Source organism: Prionailurus viverrinus, unplaced genomic scaffold (genome assembly GCF_022837055.1).
Source record: "Prionailurus viverrinus isolate Anna unplaced genomic scaffold, UM_Priviv_1.0 scaffold_49, whole genome shotgun sequence".
Lineage (NCBI taxonomy): Eukaryota > Metazoa > Chordata > Mammalia > Carnivora > Felidae > Prionailurus > Prionailurus viverrinus.
This window is the reverse complement of record NW_025927612.1, coordinates 2,219,414-2,234,494: the sequence shown is the minus strand read 5'-3', so window position 1 is coordinate 2,234,494 and position 15,081 is coordinate 2,219,414. Positions and strand designations below refer to the sequence as shown.

Below are 15,081 nucleotides of genomic sequence, written 5' to 3'. Positions count from 1 at the left end.
CCTTAACCAAGTGAGCCACCCAAGCGCCCCAAGAAACACACTTTACATGTCAGTACACAAAAAGACCAAAAATAAAAGGATGGAAAAAGATATGCCATGCCAACATCTACTAAAAAGATAAGGTCACTGAACTCATGAAGCTTAACATCTATTTGGCCAGTACAAATTGACACAGAATTCCAGATGAGGACATGGACTCTTGAAAAATAAAATTACACCATTAAGATTAGGAATGTATTTTAGTAGGAGTTGAGTCACAGGGTGACTTTTTTCTGTCTCTATAGGCTGAGAGGGTTTCAGTGCCTAGAGGAATGAGCAAATGAAGTTCAGGATGGCAAGACCAGCCAGCCCAGGAACAGATGAAAAACAAAATAAGCATAAATAAAGGCAACTAAGGTCTGATAGATGTCCCTGAAAGCCACAGGTAGCTTAAGGGCTTGAGGAATCCTGTTACAGTGACAGTCACATAAGAAATAAGATATTCTAGCTTAGCTAGACTGGCCTCTATACCTTTTCAGTCTCAAAAGTTCCTTTTGCTCCTCTATCTTCATATAGAACAAAGGCCAGCAAAATATGGCTTGCCCAGCCTTCCTTGGGGAAAATCTGGCAAGGAGACTGTGGAGAGGCTAGCAAATATTCAAGAAAGGAAGCAATAAGGACCTCCAGTAAGGTAGAAATAGCTGGGATGAAGCATTGGAAACAATATAAGGGCAATTTACGGTTCTGAATGGCAACAAGGTTTCCAAACATGGCTGCACATTAGAATCACCTGGGGAGTTTTTTCAAACTCCTGCTGCCTATGTCTCACCCCCAGACCAAGGAAGTTGGCATCAGGATTTTGTAAAGGTTACAGGGTAATTCCAAGGTGCCCCCAGGCTTAGGAACTACTGTGGCATGACAAATGTTGGAGGAGTGGGATTGAAGAAGACGAAGGTTCAGTTTTGAACATGTTAATTTAACATGCCTGTGTTGACCTAAACTTGAAATAAGCAGTAGGGTTCATGTATCACCGGGGGAATTATTAAGTTAATAAATGGAAAGCTAGGACTGGATATTAACAACAGCAATCAGAATGGCACAATATTTCCATGTGTCTGGGACTTGGAAAAATGCTTTCCATTTATTAACTTAATAATTCCCCCAGTGATACATGCACCCTGATGTTTACAGCAGCATTATCAACAATAGCCAAATTATGGAAAGAGCCCAAATGTCCACTGACTGACAAGTGGATAAAGAACATGTGGTGTGTACATGTATACAATGAAATATTAGTCAGTCATCAGAAGGAATGAAATCTTGCCATTTACAATGGAGAAAGATGAAGATAAGCCTCAAGATGTCATCACCTGATATAGTAGCAATGGTGAGGTGGCTGGCGAGACAGAATTGGAAACCAGACCTTGGTGTGTGTGACTGGAGAAAGTAAAGAAATAATTATGATTATAGTCTACCCTTTTAAGAAGTCTGACTATTCAGAGAAGGATATAAGAGTAGTGACTACAGGAATATGTGGGATTAAAAAGTTATTTTTCTGTTGTTTCTGAAAATGAGAGTAATTTAAGCACATTCGTATCCAAAGGGTAAAAAGCCAGATGACAGGAAAAGGTTGAAGACTCAGAAGAGAGGGTATTTGATAAGCAAGGTCTGTGAAGAATCTGTAAGAAAGGAGGCAGAGTGGTCAACATAGAAAAGTTTGGATATAGGGGTAATAAGTAGATGGAGTTGTTGCCTGATGGTCTTTATCATGTCTGTCATGTGCTTGGTAGGAAGGCATAATTGATTTTTATTGTATTTTTCAAAGGCGTTGGTTTGCAACATACTGGAAAATGAATGAAATGGCCCTATATCAGAATTAGCTTGAGAAGCATTATACCAGATTGTGAAAGCTAGGACATGTCAGAAAAGGTGAGGCGGAATTGTAGACAGGAGAAGAGTCAAGGTAGACTATCAATTATGAACTATGGATAATTTGCTTGTAAGAGAGGGGCTGCCCGAGTAGGTACTGGGATCTGGGATAAGGAGATTACAACAGTGATGTGAACCAGATCTCAAGGCAGTGTACCAGTGAGATGTCTCAAGGAGGGTGGGAGAGGGGCCAGAAAACAGGCAGACAGATGACAGCCAGGAGGAGAGCTGAGAGTGAGTACTCATCTGAATTTGCTACAAGGAGTAGAAAATTAGGTCCATTCTTAGTGAGTAGACTCTTCAGCTGATTTTACTAGAGAGAACAGTGTACCCAGCCAAAAATGTGGGCCTGCACAAACCAGATTAATCCCTGGCTGAGATCATCCATGTGAGGACAGAAATCCCTTCCCAATGGCAAGTTTCCATCATGCAAAATTCTAGCACACATACCTTTTCAGGAACTGTGCGCAATTCAGTTCCGGTATATGTAAATTTGGAGTCACTCCTTTTGGGAATAAATTAGAAAAAAAAGGGGAACTGAGGTTTGTAATATAAAAAGGTATTAAAGCAAAGTAACAGGTTTAGCAGTTTTTGCAATGAAAACTTGATCAGAGACAAAGGAAGAGTGGCTAAGTGTATAGTGTGTTCACTGGCAAAGCCAAACGCATAGAATCCTGGGGATTGAGGAGGTGGGCTTGCTACTGTTTGAAACTGAAATAAAGGTAACCCAAAGCTTTTGCCAAGTGACGCATTCAAGCCACTGGGCATTTCTGAGATCACTGAAGGGTGCTGTAAGGAGAAGCAGAAAGCCATTGACCATTTAAGGGAAGGAATGGGTTAATAAGGGAAAATGTCTTTTAATATTGCATATCACATGCCAGAAAGAAAATTACCTGTATTTCATTATTGTTTCAGGGGGCAGAGAATGTAAAATATATCAATCAAGGAAAAAGAAGGTAGGAGCACCGTATCAGTGAACAATTGTAAGAGTTTTCACAGGTTCAGTTATCATGTTGGTATTCCCACCCACATTTTTCACATAAGGTCATATGTATATCAACGGACAGTACTCGTACTAGGAAGTAAGGTGGAAACCAACATTCAGGGTTGGAGTGAAATTCAAAGTTATCAGTACGGGGGCTCCAGACTCATAATGGCAAGTTAAAATACAAATCGCATATGATATTGCGAAACTTGTCTTAATACAAATCGTATACAATATTGCAAAACTTGTAATGTTTCAGTTAAGAATAACATATAGGTCAAAAGGTATCAGTAAAGAAATATAATCTTACCTTGTGTCATCATTCAACTAGAGTGGGGAGAAAGCAGAAAACATTATTGATCACTAGTTTGATGTACATGGATGCAGATTATATGAAAATTGGGTCACGTGTTTCTGTAGGGAGGCATGAACAACTGGACAATTCTTATTTTTGGATTGTGAACAACTAAGCTGTATTTCCTCATCCTCTTTAGTCCCTGTGCAACACTTAACCCAGCGGAAACCTTCGCGTCTTTGCAACCGTCTTCTCCCTGTGGTTGTCTAATACAGTTAGAAGGCTTTCCAGAAAGAAGACTGGATGCGAGAGAAGGGGTACTGATCGTGGTTGGTTGCTTTGTAATACGGTGCTGTCCTCGTTATGCTCTAATGTCTTTATGGCCTGACTTGCGGTTTTGGTCAATGGGGTGGTAAATCCAGATGTAAAGAAAAGCACAGACTAGAAGGGAAACTGCAAGGCCCACCCGGAGGCTTATGCAGGTCGCTGGGGGGTTGCGGGAAGCCAAAGAAGCGTGAAGACACAAAGGAAACGGAGTCCTCACTCCGGGACCATCCGGAGGATCAGTCCAAGGATCTGGGTCCGGGGTGCCTGTGGCCCCCGCAGTCCCGGGCGCTGCCGGCACCCACCCCGGGGCCGCACTGGGACTGCTCAGCAGGGTTCCGGCCAGGCTAACTACGCTACTCACCTCCCCTATGCACAGCCCCATCACCTCCTCCTTCTCTGTGCTCAGAGCATGGTTGAGACAAACCAGGAAAGCATCCGACTCCAGATGAACCGCCTGCACCGCCTGTACCACCTGCACCGCCATCTTGGTCCGGCCGCGCTCACGTCCGCCTCGGGCCCACTCGGGCCTGGCCAACCGGGTGCTCCGGAGCGCGGGTTCCGCGGGGGCGGGGCTTGAGGAGCGCGGGCGGGGCGGGGCGGGGCGGGGTGGTGGGGGCGGGGCGCGAGGCGGGCGCGCGGAGGCGGGGCTCGGGGCGCGGGGGCCGGGCGGGGCCGGCCCGGCGGCACCTGGGAGACGCCCGCGCCGGTCGGGGCGGGCGTGGCCGTCGGGCGGAGGGCGGTAGCCGGCCGCGGTCGGGGCGTCAGGCCGGGTGGCGGGGTCGGCAGGGAGGCGGCGCTCGAGGGCCGCGGGCGGACGTGGTCTGTGAGCGGCGCCCGGGCGGCCGGGCCGGCGCCTGTCGAGCGCCCGCGCCCATTTTGCCCGCCCGCCGAAGAGAGCCGTACGCGGCCTACACGCTCCGGGGACAGCCCTTTAAGGCGGCCTCGCCGCGCGCGCCGGCCTCCTGAGTCCGGGGGACGCTCGGTTGAAATTGGGTCCTAAGACAGTTCAGGTTTTATTTTATTTCGGTTTGCTTCCAAGTTACGGCCCCGAATCTCGTACAACTCTCCCCGGAGCACTTCCGGTTGCCGGCCCTCGCCTCCTAACTTCGGTTCGGGTGACCTCGGCCCGCCCCAGGCTCACGTCCCGATCCTGCCTTGAGTGGCCCAGGGCGGGGGACCTGGAAGTTTTAGCCTCGCGGCTCCTGAGGCGGATTAAGTAGCCCAAGAAACATTATATTCATGTGAGTAACCTCTTCCAGAAACAGTGCTATACTGTATCGGAAAAAGTATCACTCTGAAGCTTGGCTTTTAGGTACCTGCTTGTTTGATACAGGGACGGGAATGGGGGACGTGAGCTTTCACCGAAGGTCGGATGTATCGCAGCCCATATCCACACTACAAGTGTCCTCAGCTCTCTCCTTGTCCTGATGATATCAGATATGGTGAAACTGTACGTAAAAGTCCTTTTCTTTTCAGGAATGGCAAGCGTGCCACGGGTAAAAGTACAGATCTTTCCACTCCCAAGCTTAGGAATGACACGTGGATGTGAGGAACCATCCTAAAGCAAAGGAAAATCTATGCCTTGCCGCCTCCACAGCCCATCAGTGTTTATGTTTCTTTGATCTGCTTCTCGATTCCCTGTGTAGTGTTGAAGCCAGGCAGACATGGCAGTACTGGAAAGGGAACATTCCCAACGTTCCACTTGAAGAGGTGTTGATGCTTTGCTCTTTTCTCCGAAGTCAGTTCCAACCCAACTCTCCCCACCACAGATAGGGCCCACATCCACTGGGATTATCTGTCACATATATGCCACCAACCTCCATTTTGACCTAATGCTTAAGGTTCACATGGCACCTGTGTCCATGATTCATTCTGATACTCATGAATATGGGACAAAACTTCAAGTGTGCGATTACATTGAACCGATCTACATTTTTTCTCTAAAGTGTCAAATTTGCACCATATATTATTTCCAGATACTGTTCATGGCGAATATGCCCTGCTGTAATAGGACAAGGATGGCCATTCTTCTCATTATTATGTCCAGCAATGGAATATTCTGACTTTATAAAGTACCTTTAGATACCTTCAAGACAAAAAACACCCCTTTGTCGTTGCTCTCAGTTACTCTCAAATTCGAGAATGATATTCTCTGACTTTCATAATACTCGCCGCTGCATTGCACATTTTTAAATCTTTAATTGCAGTAGAAAAAAAACTTAACATTTACAGCAAACTTATGTCCTAGACACTCTACTAAGCCTCGATATACCTTTATATGGAAACTGCCCCAATTAGAATCAGAGTCCACAACTTCCTATATATACATTATATATATATATATATAATATATATATAATATGTATATATATATACATATAAAACATACAAAAAGTGGTAAATAACTGCTGACGATGATGATCAATACATTCTTTGTTTCTCATTTTACACCTCAAAAAACCGAACTCTAGACAGGTTAATTTGTCTAGTCACAAAGCTAGTCACTGATAAAATCAGGATTCATACCCAGGCCAGACTAACTCTAGTGAACACATTCTGAGTAACTGCACCCATTGTAATTAAATCAGGTGATTAATTCACTTCAAGTAAAGTGTCTTCAAGTAATTAATACTTAAAAATTGTCCAAACACCTGTAAATTGAATTATACTCCTTACAAAAGCCCTCCTATATTATATATCATCCATTCAAAACATATGAAATGCCATACTAGTAAATAGTCCATGTAGGCCACTATGGTCTCTGACCATAATACAACGTGACCCCCATGGGGACGATCTGTATTAGTACCTCAAAAGATGATAAACCTAATATAAGCACTGTTTGAATCCATTTCAGTTTGCACATGGTAGTATTCCTTGGAGTTGAGGGAAACAAGTTTATGTTCTGTGTATTACATTGCACTGTGTACCTCAGTTTATCTTGAGTATTTAAGAGATTCATAGTAGTTTAAGGAGTTCTGAAGTTTGTGAACAAGGTTCATGTGCAGAAAAATGTTCTCTAGTCAAATAAATTCGGGAAATGGTAAACAGAATAAAGCCACCTTACTGTGTAACTTGCCACGGCTTTTACGACTATAGATTCCCAAACTTATTTGACCAAAGAGACAGGTAGGGACAAGTGTTCCAGGAATGATATTTTAGAGAAATGGTGCTCAATTCCTACAAACTGGTATTTTGTGGTCTTTGATCTCACGCTTTCCCAGGCACTTTCTGCTTCGGTAAGGATGTTGTGCTTTGAGCTCACATGGCAGCTTCTCAGTCCCTTGGCCACTGCCCTTGCCTTTCACTGGGCCTTCATGCTGTGTCTAAGTGGTAGCACACACAAGTCCAGGGTCATGTGCTGGGGTTTGTTCCCAGGCTCATGCTGCTGATGCCCAGCATGTTGGTCTTTAGGTCACAGCAGCACATCACACTGCCTTTCTTCTGAGAATATTTTGTAGTGACTCATGGGCCTCTTTGTAGTGATTCATAGTAACTCACACTATCATCTCCAATTTGTTTGCCCTCTATACCACTGGAATCATTCCCTTTTAATGTCAGCATAACCACTAAGATTTCACTTTTCATCCAAGACAAATTTAAATGTCAGGATATTGATGGTTGTCTGTGAGTCAATCTGTGAACTTGAAACGATACTGAAACCCTTAACACTTGGTTTCTATTTTTTATTAAATGGCCACACTTCTTTTGTACTCAAAATCCAGACATTAATATACTTTATTTTAACATTCGTATTTACTTGGTTTTTGTTTATATCTCTCTTTTCCAAAAGCCCTTGGGAAGAGGAGAGGGAGAATGATTGTGTCTACTAAATGGAAAAAAAAATAGCTTTCAAAAAATATGTAGTCATATAGTACACCTAGAGAATCAATCTCTACTCTTGTATGTGATATTTATCCATTTCCCTTGTCAGCGTATATGTCCATCTACTCACAAGGACACTGACTAGTATTTGAGACTTGGGGTGCTCAGTAGTGTATCATTCCTGTGAATCAAAGAGCTTATAATATGGTCTTTGAAGGGAGACAGGACTTGTGAAATAAGCAAAGCAAATGTGCAAGGCAATTTAAATTAGAGGCCAAAATATGAGTAAGAGCTTAGACATAAATGCTGCAGTGGTCCCAAAAGGCATACAGAAAATGGCCTGTGGAAGCATTTTAGGCAAGGAGAAAGCAAGAGCAAACCTTTGGAGCTAGTAATGAGCCTAGTATTTAGGGGAAAATTAGTCTCAAATACAGTGGTAGTGGTGCTTCCTAGAATTGGTGACAGATAGGATGTAGCAACTGAACAAGATGAAGTCCAAGATAACTGAGAGAAACTGGGATTTGGCGAAGGGGAAGGGGTTCCACTTTAGGTGAGTTTGGAAGGAGAGAGGCCTAGAAGGTTAGGATGGGCTCAGAGTCACCTCCATTCAGGATACAATGGCTGAAGCAACCATAATGCTCTGAAATTAACCACCGAGATAAGACCATTTCCTAACTCTATAAAAGATATTTTCTACTTTTAGGGATGGTGAACTAACAGTTGTTAAGGGGGGGAAAAATCAGACTCAGATTGTTGTCCTTGAAAAGAGGATTTGGTTTAGTTCAGTTAGTTCTTTCTAGCTTTTTCCTGGGCTGCATCATCCTCTGTTCTGGCATCTCATTTGCTGTGGACAGTCTCAGTTTAATGGCTTAACAACCTCCAAAGGTGTGTGGCAGCTCCTCTTCTACCTAAAGGCCACCCAAGGGGAACAGGAGGCCTTTGTTTTGTGGGGGCAGATCCCCCAATGCTGTATCTGTGCTGTCAGAGGTAGAAATACAGTGAAATTGTGCCGTGACAGTAGAAGCCAGGTACAAAGAGATCCTTATGGGGTTAGAGCCTAATCTGTGTGATGGAAGGATTTTGCCCAGTACCTTTGCTTCCTTTACACCAAAGAGCAGAGGGGTTTTTCTGGCCCTCTGACTTGGGAAATCAGAATTTAAACGCACACCTCTATGGAGAAATGGGCTCCTGTGACATCCTGAAGCATTATTAAAATGAAACAAGGACCTAGATGGATAACTATCATTTGCTCTCAGCCTCAAATCACCATGATCGCCAAGGTGTTTTGCAGCTTTAGAATTCCATGAAACTATCTTAAATATTTTCCCTAACATGAAAACCCCCTTCTGGAAATGCCCAACTGGCATAAGTAACCTTTCTAAGTAAGCTGACAAATAGGTCGTTTGTCTTAAAAAAAACTTTTAATTTCAATTTAGCAACGCACATAATTCAGCCTTCACAATCTTTTAAAAATGGAGCTGTTTGGAAGGGACTTTTACCTGGGAGATACGGCACACCCAGGTCCGTTGTTATACTGCTTTCTTGCCCAATTGAGTGCCCTTAGCACCCTGCTGTGCACACTCCGTTGCTAACCACACTTGGTCAGATGCTGCTTTGTAAATGCAAAGATTGGGAGACCACTGCCTGGCTTCCTGAGGAGCTGCGTGCTTTGCAGTCAACAGTTAGCATTACCCAAGACACTGCTGAGCGTCACTTCAGTGTCCTGCAGGCAGCTTCAGATGGCCTCGGCTCTGTTTAGGCTGTGCAAGTAGACGTGTATGAGTTTTGGTTCTGGTTGGTGTTGCTAGTACCGGGTCACCTTGCTCACTGGCGAGTTCATTCAAACCCAAAAAGTCACACCTGTGTCCTGTGCGCGGGTGCTGCAGGCTTAGGTGGAGAAAAGCAGGGCTAGAATTGGAACCCAAAGCCCAGAATGGCAGGAGAGGATGCAGGGGCTCCACCCGATCACCTCTGGGTTCACCAAGAGGGTATCTACCGCGACGAATACCAGCGCACGTGGGTGGCCGTCGTGGAAGAGGTAAGTGTTTGTATTTTGCTTATTTTTTATCGATTTTGCTTTGAAGCAACTTGGTTTCTAGCCAGTCTCAGTATCCTGAAACCTTTGCTTTTATTTTTGATCATTTTTTTCCATTAGGAGACGAGTTTCCTAAGGGCACGAGTCCAGCAAGTTCAGGTTCCCTTAGGTGACGCAGCTAGGCCGAGTCACCTTCTTACCTCCCAGCTACCTCTCATGTGGCAACTCTACCCTGAGGAGCGCTACATGGATAACAACTCTCGCTTGTGGCAGATCCAGCATCATTTAATGGTACCCATGTTGCTTAATCATTTTCCATTGTACTGGGGCTCTTACAACGGAGTACTCTATAAACTTTTCTTTTTCTGACAGGTCAGGGGAGTACAGGAGCTGTTGCTTAAGCTTTTGCCTGATGATTAACCTGGTATGTATTTCTATTTATCCCCCGTTCTCCCTTCTTTTTCACTCTCTTTGGCTGTGGTGATTTTAATGATCTATTTTTTTTCCAGGTGCTGGGATTCTAGGAAGATATGCTCCTCTGTTCTGTTCAGTACATGGCAATCACTTCATCCACCACTGCAGTGCACCCACCTGTGGGCCTGGGGGGAGGGAGTGGGTTGAACAACTGCTCAAGAACGCAGAAGCGTAGGAAGGGTCATGACCAACAGCACAAGTGGAACTGCAGAGAGGGGGTTACACAGGCAGAAAGCAAGTCAACAAAAGCACTTAGTCAGGACACGTAACTTGAAGTCGACTCCTTTGGAAATTGCCATGGAACCTTTCATGGACATCATCAGCTGGAACTGGGATCTGATGAGTCCCACAAAAGTCAGCACCTGACCGCCAAGGACTTGGTACTGATTTAGAGAGAAGAGAGCAGCTGCTAGCAGCATCAACATCTATTTGTCGCTTATTTGCCCTGCAGCAATTCACCTGCCTTTCCTTCTCCCGTCCTGTAAATATCCGAGGTTTTGCTCCGGTGTTTCCCATCCCAGTACTGACCTAACTTGGATCTACTGAGAATTTAGGGGGCTCTGAAACAAAAGGAGGTCGTTTCAATTAATGAAATTAGCTACCAAGGCTCCTGGGCCTTTTTCCTTTCTGCAGTTGTGCCTTCAAATTATTAGAAGTTGCCGATCAAAATCATGGGCACTTAAATTTGTTCTCTGGTTATAGATATTTTAAATAAGTTGGTTTCTGTAAGAGCTCCAAAAAATATTTTAGCTGCTTACCTAGCACCTTTCTCAGGAAGTAATAATAGCACCAAATATTGCCGATTCCTAGGAAAGCATTTACTACCTGATAATTTCCTGAGTTAAAGTAGTCATAACTGTTTATGTACATTAAAAGTAAGGTTTTTACTTTTTACATCTTGGGAATCACGGCTACCATGTATTGAGTCCTTACTGCCTTCCTTCCAGGCACTATTGTGTGTACTTTATGTATTTTATCACACTTAGTCCTTCCATTAATGCTTGGAGTTGGGTAGGAATGGTCCCCAATTTACACATGAATTATACGGAAAAATTGCAAGGAGTTTAATGACTTACCAAGAGTGGTTCTGTGAATGATAGATCTGAGCAGTGGGCTCCTCTAGCCCAACATTGGTTTACAGTATTCAAGATGAGTTGATTGAATTCAAGGGTTCTTTTTTCATGTAAAGCTACTCATAGCTTCCAAATTGAATGAAATGGATATTATAAAAATACACTTGATTCATCCTATGAATGGGAAGAGTATTTTTTAGTGCAAATGTTTTCTAGCATACCTAGTTGTCTCAGAAGAAAATTCCATCTATAAGGGCTTTAAAGTCTTTATGGATAAAAGACAAAATAAAAATCATTTTTCTTATTTTAGTTTTCTGGATATGCCGCAGAAGGATCCGTGCCAGAAACAAGCCTGTGAAATACAGAAATGTTTACAAGGTAGTATGTGAAATGCTTTTTTATATTTTTCCACTTTACCTGTGAATTAACTACAAGAGACCAATTTTTCTTTTTATTAGCAGACAATATTAACTCCTCTCAAATGTAATATTTCTGTAATTATCCTGAAGATTTTCCTCATTGTATCATCAAAGATGCAGAAAATAAAAAGTGATGTGATATAAGCTTGCTGTTTGCAATCCTGGTTGTACATTAGAATCACCTGAAGAGCTTTAAAAACTTGCCTAGAACAATTAAATCGAACTTCCTGAGGATGGGTTCTGGGCAGGAATCAGTCTAAAAAGCTAACCAGGTTATTTTAATGTACAGCCAGAGTTGAGAGTTACTAAGCTGAGCAAAGTCCTTTTTTTATGTTTGTTTGTTTATTTTGAGAGAAAGAGCGAGCATAAGCTGGGGGAGGGTCAGAGAGAATCCCAAGCAGGCTCCGTGCTGTCAGTGCAGAGCCCGACACAGGGGCTTGAACTCATGAACCACGAGATCATGACGTGAGCCAGAATCAAGAGTCAGACGCTTAACCAACTGAGCAACCCAGGTTCCTCAAGCAAAGTCCTTTTTTAAAAAGACTAGTTGTAAATGTGTTGGTTATACTTCATTGTGGCTGACAACTCACTTTTTAAAAGCAATCAGGTTGGAAGTGGGGGTTGAAAAAAACAACTGGAATTTAGGCTGCTGAAGTTAGCAACTAAGTCTTAAAGGTAAAAGCAAATTTCAAGTAAAGCATATTTGATGTGATTTGTCCACTTGGTTTTCTCCCCCAACCTGGTTTTAATTTGGCCAAAAAGTTTGGCCAAATGCTATAAGATTTTTTTTTTTAATCAGCAAATGATTATTGGCAGAAGAACAGATAGAAAAAGCTACAAGGTTTTTTGAATTTCAAAACTGACACTTTTGATAATTTTTCCCATTATTTAACTAATGGAGATGGATGCCTATGAAAATATAGAAGGGTCAGAAGGAAACATGTTACAAATTTACCCAGAGATTCACCACTAAAGAAAACTCTTGTTTGTTTATTTCCTTTGACTCTTACCTTTCATTCTTGGACTCTTCGTTTTATGATGTAAGCAATATTTCATAAATCTTTTTAATGTTTATTTACTTTTGAGAGAGGGTCAGAGAGAGAGAGGGGGACACAGAATCCGAAGCAGGCTGCAGGCTCTGAGCTGTCAGCACAGAGCCCGACACAGGGCTCAAATCCATGAACTGCGAAATCATGACCTGAGCCGAAGTAGGGTGCTCAAATGACGGAGCCACCCAGGCGCCCCCATAAATATCTTTTAATCTAAAATATTAATGTATAATGATAATGCTACTTTATTCATTCTCTTCACTTCCTCCAAACTTAAGAAAAGTAAAAACTGGTTTTCACAATACCTTCTCCCAAATAAATTCTTACCTTATTTGAATTAGCAACCTATGGCTAAGAACAAGAATCAAGGTAAAGACACTCCCTTGCTACAGTGTAGGAGGAGTGAGGGTGGAAGGGCTAAGAGTTAGCATTAAGCACAGCCATAAGGATTTTAAACATATTAAGTCATTTAATCCTTTCATCCATGAGGTAGATGCTATTATTGACCCCCATTTTATAGATGGGGAAATTGACACAGAAGTTATATAACTTGTCCAGGGTCACACTACTATAAGGGGCACAGTGAGGATTTGAACCTCTTTGGTCTGGCTCTAAGCCTGGACTCAACCACTCAGCATGAATTGTTTTCTTTTTTTAATCCTGGACTAACTCCCATGCACCCCATTTTAGCAGCAGAGGATTCAGATCAAGTGCAGCTGACCTAGAACCTTTAGGTCAAGTTCTCCTTGACTTAGGGTCTACGTATAGTAGGGGTCTTCACATATTTTCTGTAAAGGGCCAAACAGTAAATATTTTAGGCTTTGCAGGCCAGAAGGTCTTTGTTGTATAGGGTGTGGGTGGGTACGTGGGGTGGGTTTACAACCCTTGAAAAGCGTAAGAACCATTCTGAGCTTGCGGAGATTCTGCAGCTGCCCGTGTTCTAGAAGAGGGCACATAGACTATTAAATCAATTTTAAAGAAAAGGAAATGATATATAAAGTTCCTTCAACCACTTTGTAAATCGTGCTTTTATTTGTAATTAGCCTGTTGATTGGTCTCTACATCAGAAAGAATTAAGTGGACCTGGGTACATCCTCTTTCTTCCACGTCTGGAGATACAAGAAAGTTAAAAGGAGTGGGAGGCACTGATCTGAACCTCCCCGGGCCTTAGCTCTGTGAGATCATGACTAGGGTCTGCGTGTCTGTTTTGCAGCCAACAACTACATGGAATCTAAGTGTCAGGCTGTCATCCAAGAACTGCGGAAGTGTTGTGCTCGATATCCTAAGGGAAGATCTCTCGTCTGTTCGGGATTTGAAAACGAGGAGGAAGAAAAGCTGACACTGAAGCCTACAGCAAAGTAGAGTTCTGCTGACAAGTGAAATGCTGCACCATGTTTCCACCAAGCGAGTTGTATTTGTCTTCCTGATTCTTCAGGTAGCAGCAAATACCAAATGAAAAAGTCAACTATAAAAGTTAATGAATATGCCATCTATGCAGAATGGATAGAAATATAAATATATTAAATACGTAGAATGTAATAAAACCGAGCTGCTAAAATAAACCTGTGAAGTGAAAAAGTGTGATTTAGTACTTGTGATATTGTGACTTATAAGAAATATATATTTGGTCTTTGTCTCCTTTCCTGGCACAGAGCTCCTAAAACCCTTGGAATTTCCTAAGTGATAAGAGTGATAAAGGTGTCTTGTCACATTAATGAGGTCACTTTTGGAAAGCCCCTGAGTAACCTATGGATGGGGTCTGGTGGCCAGGGGAACCAACTGTGTGATTCAAGGGTTGGAACTCTCAACCCCCCAGTCCCCCCACCTTTCGGGAGGGGAGAGGGGCTGCAGGTTGAATCAATCGCCAATGGCCTATGTAATGAAGCCTCTTTAAAAACCCCAAGGGACTGGGTTTGGACAGGCACTCCTCTGCATGGGACCCTGCCCTATGTACCTCGCCATCTGGCTGTTCATCTGTATCCTTTATAATAAGCTGGTAAATGTTTAAGTAAATGTTTTTTTCCGAGTTCTGTGAGCTACTCTAGCAAATGAATCAAACCCAAGGCGAGTGTCATTGGGAAGCTGACATTTATAGCCAGTGAGTGAGAAGCACAGGTGACAATCTGCACTTGACAGGTGTCTGAATTGGGGGCACTCTTGTTGGACTGAGCCCTTAACCTGTGGGATCTGACACTGATTCCAGGTAGATAGGGTCATAACTGAATCTGTAGGCTATCTAGTCAGTGTCTGCTGAGAATTGGAGAATCGTTTGGTGGTGTTGGAAGAAACACGTAAGAGTACTAAATGTATTAAGGCTATAAACATAGGTGTTAATGCATTCTCTTTAGCATTTTTCAGACTACTGGTTCCATTCCTAAAATTAGTCCTGTGCTAGGTGGGAAGACGCCCCTGCCGTGCCACAATTGTGATACCTTCCACACAATGCAGGCGAAATTCAAAGATGTCTCTAACCCAACTCCGTACCTGCTGCATTTCCAGTAATTCCGAGCAAAGTACCCTTTAGCATGCCAGTAAGAGCATTTCCTTCCACTTTTACATCGCCACCACAGGGCCTAGCAAGAAGACACTTAATATTTGTTCAGTGACTGGTAGGAAAGGCCTAGAAATGACTCTTATAATGGTTAATGACCCCTAACTTATCATGAGAAAACGGGAACAAATGCTTCATTG

General features: G+C 43.1%; 3 protein-coding genes across 13 annotated transcripts in view; 2 read left to right on the top strand and 1 right to left on the bottom strand.

Annotated features, from left to right (window-relative positions):
* BRCC3 (BRCA1/BRCA2-containing complex subunit 3) overlaps positions 1–4,069 on the bottom strand; it is a 62,947-nt gene extending 58,878 nt beyond the window's left edge. Inside the window, exons 1-3 of one of the 6 annotated variants that reach the window (XM_047847506.1) lie at positions 3,877–4,067; positions 3,204–3,220; positions 2,359–2,413 (exon numbers count right to left, since the gene is read on the bottom strand). In XM_047847506.1, coding sequence (XP_047703462.1) covers positions 2,359–2,413; positions 3,204–3,220; positions 3,877–3,999 — 195 coding nt within the window. In that variant the 5' untranslated portion in view covers positions 4,000–4,067. Of the gene's footprint in view, positions 1–2,358; positions 2,414–3,203; positions 3,221–3,876 lie in introns of all 6 variants that reach the window. The other 5 variants (XM_047847511.1, XM_047847508.1, XM_047847507.1 and 2 more) reach the window with 5 other exon arrangements.
* Positions 4,070–4,616: 547 nt separating this feature from the next.
* Positions 4,617–13,971, top strand: CMC4 (C-X9-C motif containing 4). Of its 4 annotated transcripts, none has more exons than XM_047847709.1 (3): positions 4,617–4,756; positions 11,233–11,300; positions 13,604–13,971. In XM_047847709.1, the coding sequence occupies exons 2-3, from the start codon at positions 11,243–11,245 to the stop codon at positions 13,750–13,752; spliced, it is 207 nt and encodes a 68-aa protein (XP_047703665.1). In that variant the 5' UTR covers positions 4,617–4,756; positions 11,233–11,242; the 3' UTR covers positions 13,753–13,971. The 4 variants fall into 4 exon arrangements, with proteins under 4 accessions (XP_047703665.1, XP_047703667.1, XP_047703666.1 ...); XM_047847711.1 differs by lacking the exon at positions 4,617–4,756 and adding an exon at positions 10,092–10,229; XM_047847710.1 differs by lacking the exon at positions 4,617–4,756 and adding an exon at positions 10,198–10,330.
* On the top strand, positions 4,620–10,024 carry MTCP1 (mature T cell proliferation 1). Of its 3 annotated transcripts, none has more exons than XM_047847705.1 (5): positions 4,620–4,756; positions 4,849–9,378; positions 9,496–9,666; positions 9,748–9,799; positions 9,885–10,024. In XM_047847705.1, exons 2-4 carry the CDS (start codon positions 9,274–9,276, stop codon positions 9,793–9,795), a joined length of 324 nt encoding a protein of 107 aa, XP_047703661.1. In that variant the 5' UTR covers positions 4,620–4,756; positions 4,849–9,273; the 3' UTR covers positions 9,796–9,799; positions 9,885–10,024. The 3 variants fall into 3 exon arrangements, with proteins under 3 accessions (XP_047703661.1, XP_047703662.1, XP_047703660.1); XM_047847706.1 differs by having other exon boundaries at positions 4,640–4,756; positions 9,227–9,378; XM_047847704.1 differs by lacking the exon at positions 4,620–4,756 and having other exon boundaries at positions 4,764–9,378.
* Positions 13,972–15,081: the final 1,110 nt, after the last annotated feature.

What these genes read in the sequence shown, in the direction of transcription:
- MTCP1 (XM_047847705.1), top strand. Translation starts at nt 9,274, where the DNA reads ATGGCAGGAGAGGATGCAGGGGCTCCACCCGATCACCTCTGGGTTCAC. An exon ending in GGGTGGCCGTCGTGGAAGAG is followed by an intron (nt 9,379 to 9,495) that starts GTAAGTGTTTGT and finishes TTTTTCCATTAG; the next exon opens with GAGACGAGTTTCCTAAGGGC. An exon ending in AGATCCAGCATCATTTAATG is followed by an intron (nt 9,667 to 9,747) that starts GTACCCATGTTG and finishes TTTTTCTGACAG; the next exon opens with GTCAGGGGAGTACAGGAGCT.
- CMC4 (XM_047847708.1), top strand. Translation starts at nt 11,192, where the DNA reads ATGGATAAAAGACAAAATAAAAATCATTTTTCTTATTTTAGTTTTCTG. An exon ending in AATACAGAAATGTTTACAAG is followed by an intron (nt 11,301 to 13,603) that starts GTAGTATGTGAA and finishes TCTGTTTTGCAG; the next exon opens with CCAACAACTACATGGAATCT.